The sequence below is a fragment of the Tursiops truncatus genome, chromosome 20, assembly GCF_011762595.2.
Source record: "Tursiops truncatus isolate mTurTru1 chromosome 20, mTurTru1.mat.Y, whole genome shotgun sequence".
Taxonomy (NCBI): Eukaryota; Metazoa; Chordata; class Mammalia; order Artiodactyla; family Delphinidae; genus Tursiops; species Tursiops truncatus.
Window position 1 is genome coordinate 31,533,754 of NC_047053.1, and position 18,693 is coordinate 31,552,446.

Here is an 18,693-nt window from a genome sequence, read left to right on the forward strand (position 1 = left end):
GCACAAATATCAAACTATTAATTTTGATTTTACTTCTTTCAATTGTTTTTGCTTTGCGTATTAATATAATTACTTCAGCTTTCCTTTGATTAGTGTTGGAATGATACATCTTTTCTTATTCTTTTACTTTGAACCTATCTGTATCTTTATAGTGGTTTAAGACATTATATAATTTGAGTCTTGCCTTTTTAAAGAAAACCACTCTGACATTCTCTGTCTTTAATTGAAGAGTTTAGTCCACTTACATTTAATAATCGCTATGGTTGGGTTTAAATCTACCATCTTATTATTTCTTTTTGAGTTGTTCCATGTGATCTTTGTTACTTTTTTCTCCTTTTATTGCCTCTGGTTGAATTGTGAACTTCTATGATTCCATTGTACCTCTACAATAAATTGTTACTATCTTCACCTTAGAATGAATGATTTTTAAAAGTTAATTTATTCATTCATTCATTCATTTTTTTTGGCTGCATTGGGTCTTTATTGCTGCGCGCGGGCTTTCTCTAGTTGTGGTGAGCGGGGGCTACTCTTTGTTGCCATGAGCGGGCTTCTCATTGCGGTGGCTTCTCGTTGCAGAGCACGGGCTCTAGGTGCACGGGCTTCAGTAGTTGTGGCTCACGGGCTAGCACAGGCTCAGTAGTTGTGGTGCGTGGGCTTAGTTGCTCCACAGCATGTGGGATCTTCCAGGACCAGGGCTCGAACCTGTGTCCCCTGCATTGGCAGATGGATTCTTAACCACTGAGCCACCAGGGAAGTCCCTATCATTCTTATCTTTGTTCCTCTTTATTATATTTTCCTGCTTCCTTAAAGATTTTTTTTTTTTAAGATTTTTTCCTTATGTTTGCCTTCAGCAATTTGACTATAACGTGCCTAGGTGTGTTTTCTTTGTATGCATCCTACTTAGTGTTTCCTGAGCTTCCAGGATCTGTGCTTGTTATCTTTTGCTAATTTTCTAAGATATTACTTCTGACCCACATTCTCTCTTCTCCTGGGACATCAATTACAAGTATGGTAAACCATTTGATATTGTACCAAGGCTCCTGAATGTGCTTTTCTTTTTGTTTTTCAATTTTCTCTTTTTTGTTTTGTTTTGTTTTGGCCACAACATGTGGCACGTGGGATCCTAGTTCCCCAGCCAGGGATCAAACCCGTGACCTCTGCAGTGGAAGCACGGGCCCTAACCACCGGACCACCAGGGAATTCCCCAAATTTCTCTTTATTTTTTGATTTCTATTGACTCACTCTCAAGTTCACTGATGTATTCTTCTGCATGTCTAGTCTGCTAATAAGAGTTGTTCATGCTTTTATCATTTCCACTTAACTATAGTTTCCACCTCTCTCATGAAGAGACTGGAAGAATCTTTTCTGGACATACTGACAAGCTCACAAAACAAGTTATGAACATTCAGGGTCCCACCAGTTTAGAAAGCTATCCATAGTGAGGCCTCCTGTCCATAAACATAAGAGATTCTAATCAGTTGCTTAATGCCTTATTCTGAAGTATGAACAGAAATTCAAGGATCATTAACTATTTGGTAAACTTCTTTTACCTGAGTGACAAATATCACAACAAAGGAAGAAAAGGAACTAGAAGGAAACAGAAATGAATTTTGGAAATAGAAATGAAAGGAACAGAAAACAAGTAAAAATCATGAAATATCCTCAAAGATAAGAGAAGAAATAAGACCAGGATGCTGGGGGGAGAATATATTCAGAGAACAAGAAAGAACTCTTAGAATTAAAATTTTTAATAAAAATTCAAAACTCAAAAGGATTGAAGGGTAGAGAATATCTCCCAGAAGACAGGACAAAATATTAAGAGATAGAAGAAAAGATGAGAAAAACAGGATATTAGACAATTTATCAAACTTCCTACTAATACGAATTCCAGAAACGGAAAACAAGGGGAGTAAACTATTATCAACAGATATAGTATTTTCCCAAACTAAAGGACATGAGTTTCAAGGTTAAAAAGACCCACATAAAGTATCCAGAACAGCAAGTGAGAAAAGACACGCCACTGTGAATTTCAATACCTATGGATAAAAAAGACGACCCTAAAAACTTTCGGAAAGAAAACACAAATCACCATTTATGGATTGGGACTTTCAACAGCAACACTCAAAAGAATATATAAGAAAATAACTTATAAATTCAGAAAGAAAATGATTTCCAATTTGAAATTATAATGTCCAGCCAACATGTCAAATTAAGGCAGAATAAACATTTGCAGATGTGCAACAACTCAAAAATATGCCCTCCAAGGAACCTTTGTCGGGAAGCTACTGAAGAATATGCTCCATAAAAACAAGGCAGTAAAGGATGAAGAGGAATCCACTGGGCTCCAACAGCAAGAGATTTATCATAGAACAGAGGACAATCTGGATCCCCAGAGTGAGGCAGACAGCTCCCAGGTAATAGCTGTGTGGCAGCAGCCCTTGGCAGCCACCAGTCTGGATGCGAGTAGGAGACGTGAGAACTCTGGGAAGGGCATCGCCAAGAAAAAAAAACACCTGAGGGAATTCCCTGGCGGTCCAGTGGTTGAGACTCCGTGCTTCCACTGCAGGGGGCACGGGTTCGATCCCTGCTCGGGGAACTAAGATCCTGGAAGTGGTGCGATTAAAAAAAAAAAAAAAAAAAGCACCCGTTGGGTAGGTGTTTTCCAGTTTTGGTGACAAGTTTGATAATGAATTAATAATAGGTATATAGAAACTAAACAAGTGAAAAAGTGGGGGCAATTATTAAGTAGAGGCAAAGAAAAATTACACAAGAAAAGAAATATAATCATAGTATGTTACAGGGCTCTGCTGGGAACAATACATACATACTTGTAATTACAAGTACTATATGTTAACTTACCCAGAAATCGTGATATATATGTATGTATTTGGGGGCAGAGAAAAAGGGCTAAATCCTCATCAAAGTAGGAAATGAACAGATAAGGTCAAAATTGAAAAATCAATAACTAATAATATAAACATGTTGTTTAGAAATATGGATGGAGACACCCAAACAAACTGCTAAAAGATGTGAAAGCATAGGGCTGAGAGATGTGGGGCAGGGTTGCTGTTTTTTTATGTAAGCCTTGTAGTATTGCTTGATTTTTGAGCTATGTCACTATGTTACTATTTTTCAAAAATAAATTAGGGCTTCCCTGGTGGGGCAGTGGTTGAGAGTCCGCCTGCCGATGCAGGGGACATGGGTTCGTGCCCCGGTCCGGGAAGATCCCACATGCCGTGGAGCGGCTAGGCCCGTGAGCCATGGCCACCGAGCCTGTGCGTCCGGAGCCTGTGCTCCGCAACGGGAGAGGCCACAACAGTAAGAGGCCCACGTACAGCAAAAAAAATAATAATAATAATAAATAAATTAATTAATTAAAATTGAAAAGGATACCAGGCCCAGCCCACGACCACAGTGGCTGTTCAATAAAGGGTTACTGAGCTCTGGTTGCACGGGTCTAGGGCCAGGTCCAGCCTCAGCTGCCCAGAGCAATTCTGGAGGACAATGGGCTCATCCAGGAGCTGGGCATCAGCCCACTACACCGGCGACCTTGATATAGCTCTCAAAGATCCCCTCTTCACCCAAGTCCTAGCCCTCATCCCTAAAGTTTGCTGTCTCCATCTGTTTCCTTGTCTGTCTTTCCCAGTGAGCTAAGAGACCCCTGAAAGCCAGACGTTGCATTTTTCCTCTGTTCCTCCCCTTGCCACTCCTTACTGGCTAGCCCAGAGCCTAGAACCTGGCAGGTGCTCAGTGCTCAGCAATGCTTTCACATGTGAGTGTAGGCAGAGGGGGTTTATGGTCTAAAGAATCCCTTGTGAAGGTAATGCTGAGGAAGGGGTGGGGTGGCTGGTGAGGCTCGATGAGAAGGTGGCGAGGCCTGGGCCAGCGGCCTCCTCTGACAAGCCGTGCAACTCCTCACTCATCCTCGTACAACATTCTGTCTCACCTATTAAGATTTTGCCACCTAGGGACCACATGACCACATCAGGAGATTCTGTCGTTCCCCACAGCTGGCCCAATGCACTGCCCTTGCCATCAAGGGCAACCCAGAGATGCAGGTGGGCTACTTCCTTATTGGAACCCTAACTACTTTTGGAGAAGTGCTTCCACGTGCCCAGCATGCCACCAAGTGCCTTATGCACACTAGTTCATTTAACTCTCACAGAAGTCCCATGAGTTACGTGTTGGTCTTTCCCTCCCTGCCATTTTACACGCGAAAGAAATGAGGTTTGCAAAAGCTAAATATCTTTCTGATGTGCTCTTAAGCACTATGATGGAACCCCCCAACAGCTGACTTTTGTTTCCAATGGTGTCAGAGCTGAGAGAGTCCTTCAATGAGAAAATGAAGGCTCAGAGAAAAAAGAATCTCACCCAGGGTTACAGCAGAGCCGGTGGAAGAGCCTGGACTAGAACCCTGCCTCTTGACTTCCTGCCCAGCTCCCGCCCACTGCTGCACACTGAATCCAAGAGGAGTGACCTCCTCTGCCTCCCTGCCCGTCCAGCCAGTCACGAAGTTGACAGGGTGGGAAAGAGGCCCTCTTACCTTCCCGGCACCACTCTCTCCACTGACGACAATAGACTGGTTGACTGGCTCCATCAGACTCTTGACATTCCTGTAGGTCTGTTCACCCACAGTGAAGATGTGGGGCTTCAGTTTCTGAAACATCAAGGGGTGAAAGGTCATGTGAGCAAACGCCTATCTTCAAGGAGTGGTTGATCCAATGACGGCTGAGATGGGGAGCCTGCCCACAGCAGTGGCAGAGGCTTTGTCTAGAAAAATTTCCTGGAAGTAACAATGTTAGCCCAACTGTGGGCTTTACCCATTCATCTTCTCTCGGTTTGGAAGCAGTGCTGGCCTTGACCAGTCTATGACATTAACACTTTATCCTCCCATCTTATCTTACCTCAACAGTCTTATTCTGCTATTTATTATTTTATGTTATTGTACTTTGCAATTTACAAGAACTTTCTTACAAGGTATTGCCTAAGAAGTCTGTACATTAGTTGGATAGCTAACTATATTTTATAGATGAGAAATCTGAGGTTCAGACAGGTTAAATAACCTTCTCAAGTCCCCACAGCAAATAAGTGCAGCCATGTGATTTGAATTCCAAAGTCACTGTTCTCCTTTCCATCAACGAGTATTAATTGCCCTCAATGTGCTGGGCACTGAGGAAACAGAGGGGACCAGGACATGGCTTTGCCTTTGAGGAAGCAGAGAGTCGGTCAGATATGGGCTCTCTGGCCAGGCCTCTCCTGGCTTCCACTTGTACGCTAACCACACGTGAGCCAGGCAACCTGCACAACGCACAGCCCACGCAGCACCACCTGGCCAGGAATGACTGATAGGACATCACTCTGGATGGTGTCAGAACCGTCCCTCTCTCTCCCCTGCCCTCACCCCATCCACCTCCCACCTGGACTGTTACAAAGCCTCCAACTGTTCTCTGTCTCCTGTCTCACTTTCCTGAACCCAACTCCCCCAGCTTCCAAGGTAATTATCCCCACAGTCGGCTCTGTTCACAGCCCCACCCCCACGCCTGATAAAGAACCTCTGTGGACACTCTGCCTGCTATGGTGCATCAGACCCTTCAACAGTCCTGGCTTATCTCATCTCCTGCCTCTCTGCAATACCTCCCTCTGGCCAGCAAGTCTGCTCTTGCTTCTCCCTGCACTTTAACATCAACTGGTCTATTCCCTGCCGCACCAGCTCCATCCTCACCGCCACAAGAAGTTACTTGGCAGACTTCCCTGGTGGTGCAGTGGTTAAGAATCTGCCCGCCAATGCAGGGGACACGGGTTCAAGCCCTGGCCCGGGAAGATCCCACATGCCGCGGAGCAACTAAGCCCGTGCGCCACAACTACTGAGCCTGTGCTCTAGAGCCCGCGAGCCACAGCTACTGAGCCCACAAGCCTAGAGCCCATGCTCCGCAACAAGAGAAGCCACCGCAACGAGAAGCCCGCGCATCGCAACAAAGAGAAGCCCCCGCTCGCCACAACCAGAGAAAGCCCGCGCACAGCAACGAAGACCCAACACAGCCAAAAATAAATAAATAAATAAATAAATAAAATTTATATAAAAAAGAAGTTACTTGGTATTCCAATCAGTGGAGATGAACATGTGCTGAATTTTTTAGGGCAATCCTTATCACATGTCATTTTATCCTTTTCCCAAAAGAGTGGTTTGTTAAATACACAAATGTACCCTTATAAATTCTTTCCTACTAATAAACTTACAAAGAAAATAAAAATCACCTGTCCTATGTCCCTATTTTAAGTTCCAAAATCAGTTGAACAAATATTTATCTCCAACTTTGCACCTACTGGTATATGTCCAAACTTCTGTGAGCTCCTGGTGGGCAGGGCCATGGCACCAGTAGACTCTGAATGACTACCTGGCTGGTGAATACATGGATAAGGACAGGGTAGCCTAGGGGAGGAGGGGGAGCCCTGAGGCCACAGGCAGCGGTGAGTCTTACCTGGGGCTGAGGAGCAGCGTGGTACTCTTGCATCAGCTCTGGTGAATAGAGCTGAGGGATGGGCTTGAAGGGGTTCAGAGCCACCAGGGTGCAGCCAGCGCTGGTGTAGAACGTGTCTGCCATGTACCGGGCCTGCAGACACCTCAGGACTGAGGCAGAGGTGCCTTTAGCAAACTCTGGCTCAAATGGAGACATAACTGCACATGCAAACACCCGCCTAACAGCGCTCCCTCTGCAATTAGCCAAGAGCCATTAGATCCCAGCAGCTCCCTGAAGAGTAGGTACAAGATCTAATTAAGCCGAGCCCCACATCTGGAGCAAAGGCTGCACTAGGGAGCCCGGGGGCAGCTGCCAGGCAGAGGTCTGGCTCCAGGTCAGGAGTCCTGCCTGCCTTAGTCTGGCCAGGGGCAGCAGTGCTGAATACCCTCATCACACCTCCACCCACTGGAGACGGCACACTCGAGGAGAGGGGGGGCCCATACCTGTCTCCAGCGTCACAGGATTCACCTTGGTGAGGTCATCCAGCTGGTGCAGCGGGGCCTCCCCGCCCAGGAACTCCTGCAAATCTTCTCTGAGGGATTCCCCGCCGTGGGCATCAGAGCCTGAACTGTGGCCATTAACCTGGGAGGGAGTAACAGGGCCAGGAGAGCTGGGACTCAGACCAGCTGGCAGCTACATAAGGGTGGGGGCCTGTACAGCAGAAAGAGAACAGGCCTCTAGTATCATAGCCTGGTTGTTCAAACTTCAGCTCTGCCACTTACTAGGCCTGTGAGACTCGGTAAGTTACTTAACCTCTCTGAGCCACAGCTTCTTTATTTGTAAATTAGGAAAAATAAAATCAATTCACAGGGCTATTTGGAAGAAAAATAAGAAGACATATACAAAGCACTTAGTCAAGTGCCTGCCACATAACATGTACTCAGTAAATCAATAAATGCTGTCCCCTCTCCTCTGCCATGAGTTCCAGCCTCTAGCCAGGCCAGCTACCAGCATTACTGGGCTGGCAGGGGTGGGGCCCAAGGTGGGGGGCTGCTACAGGAGAACTGCAAAGGAAAAGAACCATGGTTTGGCCCTTTTTTGAAAGAGACCACTCAGCTTGAGATGAAAACTCAGCTATGAGGTAGCCCCATGCCTTCAGCAGCTGCCTCTTGGGGCTTAAATTTAGCCTGGTTAATTAATTAGCTCCTGCTGCCCTGGTCTACTTGAGAAGAAGCCTGGCTCAGAAGTCAGATGAGGCCAAGAACGAGCACCAAGGGGAAGTGGCCCTTTCTCCCTCTCCCTTGCCCATCCTCGATGCCAACACTTTCCAAATGTTTCCTCTCCCTGTTTTCCTCCTGTGATCCCATTGCTCCTCTTTTCTCTCTGGGGGCTGCAGGAAAGATGGTGTGAGTAATAAAAGAAGACAGTAACTTGGCTGAAATCTGCTTCTGGAGGAAGGGGTCCGTGATATAACATGTGTGGGTTTCTAATGATACTACTTAACCTTAGAGTTCAAACCCTCAAGCCAAGGAGGCAAGTGTCATTTGAGAGGCCCAGTAATAGTTTCTTTCCAAAGATGTTGCTTGTTCTCTGAACTTGGGCCCACGATGATGAATGTACAAAGCAGGCTCTTGGCCTCCAGGATAACTGCCAAGGTCAGAGCATGACTGGGTCTATGCGAATCCCTCTGCTCTACGGGAAAAAAGAAAATCACTCACAAAGCCATCCATAATTTTTTTTTTTTTTTTGCTTTTTTTTTTGGCCGCGCTGGGCCTTTGTTGCTGCGCGCGGCCTTTCTCTAGTTGCAGTGAGTGGGGGCTACTCTTCGTTGCGGTGCACGGGCTTCTCACTGCGGTGGCTTCTCTTGTTGTGGAGCACGGGCTCTAGGCGCGTGGGCTTCGGTAGTTGCAGCATGCGGGCTCAGTAGTTGTGGCGCACGGGCTTAGTTGCTCCACGGCATGTGGGATCTTCCTGGACCAGGGATTGAACCCATGCCCCTGCACTGGCAGGTGGATTCTTTTTTTTTTTTTTTTTTTTTGGCAGGCGGATTCTTAACCACTGCACCACCAGGGAAGTCCCTCATCCATAATTTATGAACAGCTCTTATCCTTCCAGAGAGGCAGCTGAGTATCATGGTCCTTGACTTGGACTTGAAAGCTAGATTGCCTGGGTTTGAATCCTGATTCTACCACTTCCTAGCTGTATAATCTTGTGTAAGTTTCTTAATCTCTTTGTGCCTCAATTTTCCTCATCTGTAAAATGGGAATGGTGGTAGCATCTACCTCATAGATGCTAACAAGCACATAAAGTATTTAGGAAAGGCATCTGGTCTCTTCCACCAAAAGTTAGCTATTATAATATAATTTTGTTAAAAGCAGTCCTTCTAATTAGGCAATAACATATTAAAGGCCTTAAAACTACGTATGTCCCTTAAGCCTGCAATTCTTCTTCTAGAACATGATCCTATGCAAAGGTCATAAAAATGTTCAGTATATATATAGACATTTACAACTGCAAAACAATTGAAAATAACCCAAATGTCCAAATAGTAGCTTAAATTATTGTACATCTTTACAATGGAATAAAGCAGATTACAAAGAGAATGATACCTTTAAATATTTTAAAAATACATATTTAGGGAAAAAAATCTAGGATATTCTCTGAAATGTCGGTTATCTCTGGGCAGTACAATTATGGGTAACTTCAATGTTCTTTTTGCTTACCTATATTTCCCACATTGCTTATAATGAACTTGACCTTGAATAAGTCACTTAACTGCTCTGAGCCTTATCTCCAAAATGGGGATATAATAGCACTATATATATAATATGGTATCTTTCTCAAGGACTAAGCAAAATTATATGTGTAAAATGCTTAGTACAGTGCCTACTATACAGCAAGGGCTCAACACAGAGCAGCTGCTAGTACAGTTACGATAAATGTTACTGCCCTTTAAATAAGAAATGAGTCAAAAATGGACAATAAAAAAAGCCCAGAGCAGATGACTGTCCTGCATGCTTCTCTCCAGCCTTCAAGCCTGTTTCATCAGCCAAAAGGCTGGGAGAAGGTCAAGTAGCAGAGTCTACCATGACTCCCTTGAGGCTGGCTGACCTCACTCTCAGTTATCCTGCCTTACCTGCCTAGGACTCCACTAGACCGTGATCTCCTAAAGGGCAGGAATCATCTGCCTCAGGCCAGTGGCAACACTCAGTAAATACAAATTCAGCAAGTATCTACTGGCATTGTCTTTGGACCAAGAGGTGCATGTGAAGGATGATATGGGTATGAGATAGGGCTCCACAGTGAAGGGCAGGATGGGGGCCATAGAAGCCTTTCAGAGGCTGAGGCCTGGAGTAAGGGCAGGTTTCAAGTCCCTACAGCAACCCACCGTGGACTCCATGATCCATTCATCAGAATTCTTGTATATTTCCACATAGGTCCTCTTCTCTCACATTTTTGCACAGGCTGACCTCTTGGCCTGGACTGCTTATTTCCTTCTCCACCTGGCTAATTCCTACTTTTTTTTTTTTTTTGCCACACTGCATGTCACGCAGGACCTTAGTTCCCCAACCAGGGATTGAACCCGTGCCCCCTGCAGTGGGAGGGCGGAGTCTTAACCACTGGACTGCCAGGGAAGTCCCAATTCCTACTTATTCTTTAAGGCTCAGCTTCAAGGAACACCTCCTCTTGGAGGCCACAGCCTTCCTTGCCTGGATAACTCAGGCTGTGAGGGACATCTCTCAGGACTCCCTCACCAGCTCAGGCTTGTAAGGTCACCAAAACGCCCTAAGGATTCCCTCACCCAGCCTATCTTACCCATCCCAGGGAAAAGAGCTAAAAACCACAACAGGGGAGATTCAAATTAGGTATCAGGAAGAGCTTCTTGGAAACAGGTGAAAGGCACTGGAATGACTATCTGAAGACAGAAAAGAAGAAAGACCTTTAAGGGGTCTTTCCCTTCTTTCCAGGTCAGAGCAGTGGAAGCTTCATTCAGGTAAATGAAAGATGCGGAGGTGCCTGAGGGCCAGGGTTATCGAAGGGTGAGGGTTTACCTGCTGGAGCATCCTGCTTCAATGTGGTCAGCCAGGGTTCTGGGTCGCAGGCACAAGGAGTGCTATCCACCTGGTCATGGGGGCACAGGCTGGGGCATGAGTCCTGCAAAGGGCTCAGTTCTTGAGGAATCTCTGAGACGAATCACCCTAGAGCCTGTGGCATGAGAGGGAAGACAAGGGGCACACACAGGTGATGGCTTCTCCAGGGTGACTCACTCCTGCTCCTCACACCAAACGGGAAGAACCAAAATGAGAACCCGGGTGAGCCTGGGCAGAGAGGGAGAGTCTGTGCCGCCCCCTGCCGATGAGGGAACAGGGGAAACTTACAGGAGCCTCCAGAGGCGCCCTGGGCTCCTTCAGGGCCAGTTTGACTACGGGGTGTGAGGTGGGGCTGCAAATCTTCTGAGTCAGCGTGCCATGCAGGATGAGGACACCGGAAGACAGAGATGCCTCGTGCCCTATCCTCTCCAGCACACAGAAATGTCCTGTCTTAGTACCGTCAGTAGTCAGTGGGGCAGGGAGGCTGGAGTCAACTTTTGATGTTCCAGGAAAGTTGCTGTGTGGGACGGAAGCCACAGCTCAGTACTTCACTGGTAAGCCATCACACCTTCCCCACGCACCTTCATTCCTCATCTTGTCTACCTCACAAGGAGTGGCTGTGAAGGGCAACCAGGTGAAAGCACCCTACAAAGTACAACTCCGAATATTCATTCAGAGGGGAAATATTGTTAGTACTAAGGATGGAGGATCCATTTGGGAGCACTAATCAAGTGGAACAGTTCAGTGTCAACTTTAAGAAGGCGAAGATTTCAGAGGAGGGGAACCCGTCCGAGAGAGCCGGTGTTGTGAAGCTGGGCTTAGGCCAATCTCTGAAAAACTGTAAGTGACTCACAGACTTGGAATTTCCCAGGCTTCACACCTCCCCAGCAAGGAAGGATGAGGATGAGAATGAGGGGTGTCAGTAATGAATTGACCTTGGTGGAGACTTTCTTGAGCCCCTGAATACATCCAGCCTTTGAAAGACCTCAGGGATAGGGGCTGCCATGGAAACTGGGAAAACGACAATTCAGGCAGAAGAGGGCATCAGGACTGTGGTGGACACATTCACCCTGGACACTGGCTGGACCCCATCCAGGGGACAGCCATGCAGAGGGCTCCAGAGACTCAAGGCCAACAAAGTTCCCTCAACTAGAAGCTCATCTTAAGAGAGAGGATCAGGGGGGAACACAACAGATTGTAGGGTTAGAATCCAAAGCCCACAACCCCTCAAAAGCAGCCTTATTCCGTTCCCTCATTTGCAAAAAGGACTACTAATACCCAGACCTCACAATGCTGAGTTAAGGATCAAATGGGATAGTACCTCTGAGACCGCTTTGCAAATGCTGGTTATTATGACGCAGGGTCCACTTCTTGCCAGAATCAAGTCAGATTAGAGCGGTTTTCTCCAGTTCTCCCAGCTCTTGCTCCCTGTCGGCTTCGCGATTACCAGCCAAGAATTTCTGGTAAGGGAGTGACCACTGTGGGCAGGAGGGAGACGGTAATGAATAGATGAAAACCCCTAGTCAGGGCAGGTGGCAACCTGAACAACAGCTCTCCCCGTCCCTCCTCCCCTCCAGCCTCCGGTTCTCCTCGGCTCAGACGACAGTGGGAGGGCAGACAAGAAGAGCAGGGTAAGGGTCCTGGGAGCCCCGCCCCCAGGTTCCCGGCGGGAACGGACACTCCTTGTCCCCGCGAGGTGCCCGCCGGGCCCAGGGCTGGGATGCCGCTCCGGAAGCACCTGGCACGGGGACAGTATGTCCTTCCTGGGAAGGTGGACGTGACCCCAGCCAAGGGCACGGCTGCCCCGACGCCTCCCGGGGCCAGCCGCCCCCTCCCAGGTCCCTAGCCAAGGAGAGGAGAGGAGCGGGACCTTTCCCCTACCCCGGGCCGCCTCCTGCCGGCTCGGTGGTGATTGACTATGAAAGGTTCTTGTTCTGGAAAAAGGCAAAGAGCTGGGCTACCTCTTCCTGGGATACGAGAGGGTCAAAAAGAAAAGGCGAAGGGAAACGGCGCTTTGGAAAGGGGAGGGAGAGACGCCCCCCTTCTTCCCCAGCGCCGCGGGGGCCCACCGGCCTCCCCTGTCCCTTCGGGCACGCAAAGGGCTTCGGACCCGGCTGGGGGTGGCACTCACCGGTCCCACGGCCTGAGCCGCCCAGCGTGCGGCCCCCGCCGGCCAGACTGGAAAGGCAGACGGGCGGGCCCGGTGAGGCGGCGGGAAGAGCCCGGGTAGGGGAGGGCGGAGGCGGGGTCAGGAGCCAGCCGGAGAGGAGGAAAAGCAGGGAACGCCGGGTCGCAGCCGCGGGCTGCAGCTGGGGCCAAGTGCCTGGGAGCCGGCACGCTCCTCCCTTGGGGCGGGGCGCGCACTCGCTGCGCGGGGCGCACGTGGCTCGTCCGGGGCGCCGGCATCCGGAGTTGGGGGCTTGCTCCAGGACAAAATATTCTGAGAACCTGGGGTAAGATGCAGAAGAGAAGGGAGGGAGGGCTTCAGGGCCTCCGGGACCTCACGGGGCTGTGGGTCTCGCCGTAGGGAGACCAGGCGCCCTGGCCACCCCCACCCCCCACTGACGAGGCCTCGCCGTGGGGTCTGAGGGCCAATAGTGAGGTGCGGGAAGCGCCTTTCCCGCCCGAGCTCGTCTTACCGACCTGCCGGAGGCCAAGGCCCGAGAACACCTGGGCTGGGCAAGCCCTTGACAGGGAAGGACGCGCACGGGGAGCCTGCAGGGCGTGGGAAACGCGCACCCTCGTGGGCGGGGACGCGCGCGGGGGGCCGGCCCAGAAACGCAGGCCGCCCGGCGTCGGCCGGAAGCGCTGTTCGGGAGGCGGAAGCGGCTGGCTCGCGCGTGTCCCGCCCTTGCGGGGGTATCCCGTGCCCCGGCACTCTTACGGGTCCCTCTACCTCTGGGCGCAGAGACCACCAGGAACACGTGAGGTATAACGGCCGGCGCGGCCGGGGCGCGTGTCTGTCGGGAAAAGCGCTCTTTTATTTTTAAAGGCCAGCAGGTTTGGATCGATTTGTTCTCGGGAGGTAATGCTGCTGGGCCCAGATAGGCCATTACGCATGCATGCATTCTTTTATTCAATATGGTTCTTGTTTGGCCAACAAATGTGTTCTTCCCAGGTGCCACGTTTCAGACATGGATATGTGGCAGAGAGGTGTTTTATATCCCTTTAAAACAATTAACACTAGTGTGTACTTTACGGCCCCTACTCCTCCTCCACGATTAGCATCCATTCTACCTACCTACACCTTAACCTGTAAATGAGGTAAGGAGTAGCCTGGGGCTCAGGAGATAACTGGAGGATTCGCATTTTGTACTAGAGGCAGGAGGTTCAGAGAGGCTCAGGACAGAAACCCGGGCCCCCAACTCCAAAGTATACTTAAATACCTTCTCTTTCCCTGTCCCTCTTCTCCTCCCGTCTCAGATTTGACTCTAAATCATTAGTGAGGTATATTCAATTTTCATTATATTATCTTCATGACCTTTACATGCTTTGTAGTAGGAATTTCTATCCTACCGTGAGTCCACTCTCAGGTTATGTATCTCAAATTCACTTTCTTTGTGAGTCTGTCTTATACTGAGAATAGCTAAAACATTTTAACCAGTAATTTCATACTATTAGTATGACATTCTTATCCTCAGATATTAGTGTTAGGCTTCTTCCAGCAGTCCTTGTAAGGGGAATCGCAAGTCCTAGGTTCTGCTCCGAAACTCAGGAATAAGAGTAAAATCAAGTCAGGTGCATATTTATGCAAATTACCAAGTCATGTACATATATATGCCAGTTCCACAGGAACGTTGCTTTCCACAAATGCATCTTAGTTCTCCTACCAGGGATCAAACCCGTGCCCCCTGCAGTGGAAGCAAAGAGTCTTTAACTACTGGACTGCCAGATTAGCCCCATCCCTTTGCTCTTGTTTTCACAGGAAGAAGAAAAAATGTCTCAAAAGCAGATGAAGGAAGCTTTTGTCAGTAACCACAATGGAACGAGCGTGCTGGAAATCACCGAGGGCTTGTGCTTACCTGCACTCTGTATCCTGTGTAGAGGGCTCCTGATCATTGTCTCACAGCACTTATGTTGTTCTTCACATACCTGGAGAACTCGATTCTTCATTGACTTTGCTTTCCTAATAGTTCCCCTGGTGACCACTTTGACCATTTTCGCTTCATTTGTCCTCCTTGAGTATCTCATTGTAATTATCTTTGGGGCAGGGCTGCTCTATGAAACATACTGCAGGAGAACTTGCTATGCCAGAATGCCTGTCGGGAAAATCCTTGAAAAATTCTTGAAAATCAGTATAGAATCAGAATACATTCCAGCCATCTCCTGTTTCCGTGTAATTAACAGTGCATTTACTGCTGTTGCCATTTTGGCTGTGGACTTCCCTCTTTTTCCCAGAAGATTTGCCAAAACCGAGCTCTATGGGACAGGAGCAATGGATTTTGGAGTAGGAGGCTTTATTTTTGGGACTGCAATGGTTTGTCCAGAGGTTAGGAGAAAATATACAAAAGGGTCCAGACTTTATCTTACAAAGTCATTGTACTCTGTTTGGCCATTAGTCTTCCTAGGAGTGGGACGATTAGTCATTATAAAATCCATAGGCTATCAGGAACATTTAACTGAGTATGGAGTTCACTGGAATTTTTTCTTTACCTTAATAGTTGTGAAATTGATAACATCACTGCTTTTGATTATTTTTCCCCTAAATAAATCCTGGATTGTGGCTATCAGCATTACTGTATTCTACCAGTTAGCCCTTGATTTTACCCCACTGAAAAGGTTAATCTTGTATGGCAGTGATGGCAGTGGCACAAGGGTTGGTTTATTAAATGCCAACCGAGAAGGAATAAGCTCTACCTTGGGGTATGTGGCAATACACATGGCTGGTGTTCAAACAGGATCATACGTACTTAAAAAAAGATCACATATCAAAGACTGGATAAAAGTAGCATGTTGTATTCTATTGACAGCTATTGGCTTCTTCATATCTCTTTACATAGTTCAGGTAAATGTAGAAGTAGCATCTCGAAGAATGGCCAATTTAGCCTTTTGTATTTGGATAGTTGCTTCTTGCCTGATCCTTCTTAGTAGTTTATTACTGGGTGATATAATTTTGAATTTTGCCAAATTTCTAATTAAAGGGGCAACAGTACCATGTTCTTGGAAAATTATCCAGTCACCTGCTGCAAATAGAAAGTATTCAGAATCTCTAGTCTCTGAAGCTGAAAGAAAGGAACCCACTCTTTGTTTAATCACAGCAATGAACAGAAACCAGTTAATTTTTTTCTTGCTGTCAAATGTAACAACTGGCCTAGTCAACCTGTTGGTAGATACATTACACAGCAGTACCTTGTGGGCCTTATTTGTACTCAATCTCTACATGTTTACCAACTGCTTAGTTATATATGTGCTGCACTTGCAAGATAAGACGGTAAAATTTTGGTGATCAGTACAGGTAGTATATGTTTTGAGCAATATTATTTTAATGAGGAAGAATAAATACAAAATGGGCTTTTGGCAACTCAGTGTTAAGTGTATTTTATTATAAAATTTTCATTCCTACTCTAACAGTAGTGATGCTTAATATTTTAAATGTATCTCAACACCATGTAAAACAAACCAATACAGAAGAAACAAAGCCTCTTGACTTGTTAGAATATTTATAAATTTCAGTATTTTAAAGAAACTGTTGTGTTTACAGTTGTGATACTGGAAGATTGGAGGGTGAGGAGGAGGATTTTTACTTTCCATCTTTTTTTTTTTTAAATAAATTTATTTTATTTTGGGCTGTGTTGGGTCTTCATTGTTGCACACGGGCTTTCTCTAGTTGTGGTGAGCGGGGGCTACTCTTCGTTGCGGTGCACGGGCTTCTCACTGCGGTGGCTTCCCTTGTTGCGGAGCACGGGCTCTAGGCGCACAGGCTTCGGTAGTTGTGTGGCTCACGGGCTCAGTAGTTGTGGCACGCGGGCTCTAGAGCGCAGGCTCAGTAGTTGTGGTGCACGGGCTTAGTTGCTCCGTGGCCTGTGGGATCTTTCTGGACCAGGGCTTGAACCCGTGTCCCCTGTATTGGCAGGCAGATTCCTAACCACTGCGCCCCCAGGGAAGCCCCTACTTTCCATCTTATATCACCTATTATTCTGTATTTTTTATTGTATGTATTTTATAACATTTACATTAAAATCTCAGTTGTGGAACTGTCAACACTACTGCTCAATTTTAGTCTTTAAGAAACCTCAGTATAAGAAAGCAAATGTTTAAAATCAAATACTTATAAAGTCAGAAAACAGTTAAATCCTCCATAGAATAGATGGAATTATTTGTTGTGGTTTATATACTTCATAATTAATGAGACAATAGTTTTGCCTTGAGACAAAGCTGTTGCCTCAAGGCAAAACTAGTCATTTTTTTAGCCTACTTTCTGCTAGGGATGATAAGCAAAAATTTCCTGATATCTTGGATCCTGCAATCTAATGGGGGAAACACATTAAACAACTGTTATAAACTATGTTAAGTCATGAAGTATAGGTTGCCAAGAGTGTCAAATCAAGAATTGACTTTACAGTAGAGTCAAGAAAGTTTTTCCCCACAGATGGTATTTTTTGAGCTAGAGCTGATGGATGGGACGAGGAGTTAGTGTTTGTGTGTCTACGGACTAGAGGGGCATATGCTGGTAAGGGTGGGGGTAAACAGCAAATATGACTATTATACTAATTAGTTTACTTCAATTTGTTACATTGATGATGGCTAATTTGGTACTTATGTGGCATTTTATCCTTGCTAACTACAATCAGTTATATTTGGAGGTAATCTATTATTAAAAGAAGTTTCCCCCTAAAAAAATCAGTCTTTTGAACAGTTATATAGCTATAAAAACAAAAGTCAGATTTTATTTTCAATTAAAAAGGAAGACTTGGGGCTTCCCTGGTGGCACAGTGGTTGAGAGTCTGCCTGCCGATGCAGAGGACACGGGTTCGTGCCCCGGTCTGGGAAGATCCCACATGCAGCGGAGCAGCTGGGCCCGTGAGCCATGGCCGCTGGGCCTGCGCGTGCGGAGCCTGTGCTCTGCAATGGGAGAGGCCACAACAGTGAGAGGCCCGCGTACGGCAAAAAAAAAAAAGGAAAACTTGAGGGACTTCCCTGGCAGTCCGATGGTTAAGCCTTCGAATTTCAATGCAGTGGGTGTGGGTTCAGTCCCTGGTCAGGGAGTTAGGATCCCACATGCCTCAGGGCCAAAAAAACAAAAATGTAAAACAGAAGCAATATTGTAACGAATTCAATAAAGACTGAAAAAAAAAAACCTTGAAATTTAATCAATAAGATTATAGTGTGTAAATTAAGCATGACTAGGAAAGGTGATTGGTTTTCCTGCTATGTCACAGTGCTAATATCCTACAACTTACCTGTTCAAAGCATTCATAGGAGGCTGAGAGGCTCTAACCATATTGTCCTCTCATTAAAAAAATAGTAATTTAAAGTATTTGATGACAATGAGCATGTGTCTAATTGGTCTGCTGCTTCTTGTCCTAGGTCTTAAATATCTCTCAGTAAGTTTGTCTCCCAGTTACAGACATTGAATCACAACTAAGAATGAAATGTACTGTGTGTTTATTCCACCTCCAGTTAGGGAAGTCATGTAAGAGAAAGCTAATGAAATTGCATTAATAGAAACAGAAATTAATAAGGAAAAAAAAGACCATTCTGACTTGATTTTATAGAAGAGAAAGAGATCATTCAATAAAGATTTACTGAGTTCCAGTAGGCCAGATATAGGTCCCGGGGGAGACAAAAGAAAATAAGATCCAGCCCTCAAGGAGCTTACATTTTAACTTGTGGATCTTATTTTTCCTTTAAAATTTGTTTAGTGGGGAAAATGTACCTCTGTTTTTGACAGATAGAACACAACTTCCCACTGTCAGGTCATGAAAAAGAAAACCCAATTCACAGATACTCAGATCTGGACAACTGTGGCAATTTAAATAACATCCTGCTGTTGATTTTGCTACCACATAAAACAATGTGGTTATTACAGTGAAAACAACAGTATGTATTCTAATGAATTTTCAGCTGTCAATTTTGAGGACAGAGAAGCGAGGGGGAAAGAGAAGAAAGGAAGAATATAATCCAGTCTAGGACCTTATCCTATG

The 18,693-nt window shown here is 46.4% G+C and overlaps 2 protein-coding genes across 12 annotated transcripts in view; one reads left to right on the forward strand and one right to left on the reverse strand.

The window, feature by feature from the left end:
* The window catches only part of MYO19 (myosin XIX), a 35,326-nt gene extending 22,506 nt beyond the window's left edge, over window positions 1-12,820 (reverse strand). For 2 of the 7 annotated variants that reach the window (XM_019945373.3, XM_019945372.3), the window contains exons 1-7: window positions 12,681-12,820; window positions 11,871-12,027; window positions 10,838-11,066; window positions 10,511-10,664; window positions 6,962-7,100; window positions 6,480-6,628; window positions 4,544-4,657 (exon numbers count right to left, since the gene is read on the reverse strand). In XM_019945373.3, coding sequence (XP_019800932.1) covers window positions 4,544-4,657; window positions 6,480-6,628; window positions 6,962-7,100; window positions 10,511-10,522 — 414 coding nt within the window. In that variant the 5' untranslated portion in view covers window positions 10,523-10,664; window positions 10,838-11,066; window positions 11,871-12,027; window positions 12,681-12,820. Of the gene's footprint in view, window positions 1-4,543; window positions 4,658-6,479; window positions 6,656-6,961; window positions 7,101-10,510; window positions 10,665-10,837; window positions 11,067-11,870; window positions 12,028-12,430; window positions 12,451-12,680 lie in introns of those variants that run through there. The other 5 variants (XM_019945371.3, XM_019945367.3, XM_073798361.1 and 2 more) reach the window with 4 other exon arrangements.
* On the forward strand, window positions 11,370-16,337 carry PIGW (phosphatidylinositol glycan anchor biosynthesis class W). 5 transcript variants are annotated; one of them, XM_073798364.1, is made up of 2 exons: window positions 11,370-11,389; window positions 14,475-16,337. In XM_073798364.1, the coding sequence occupies exon 2, from the start codon at window positions 14,487-14,489 to the stop codon at window positions 15,993-15,995; it is 1,509 nt and encodes a 502-aa protein (XP_073654465.1). In that variant the 5' UTR covers window positions 11,370-11,389; window positions 14,475-14,486; the 3' UTR covers window positions 15,996-16,337. The 5 variants fall into 5 exon arrangements, with proteins under 5 accessions (XP_073654465.1, XP_019800935.1, XP_004311910.1 ...); XM_019945376.3 differs by lacking the exon at window positions 11,370-11,389 and adding an exon at window positions 12,876-13,002; XM_004311862.4 differs by lacking the exon at window positions 11,370-11,389 and adding an exon at window positions 13,347-13,478.
* The last annotated feature ends 2,356 nt before the right edge of the window (window positions 16,338-18,693 follow it).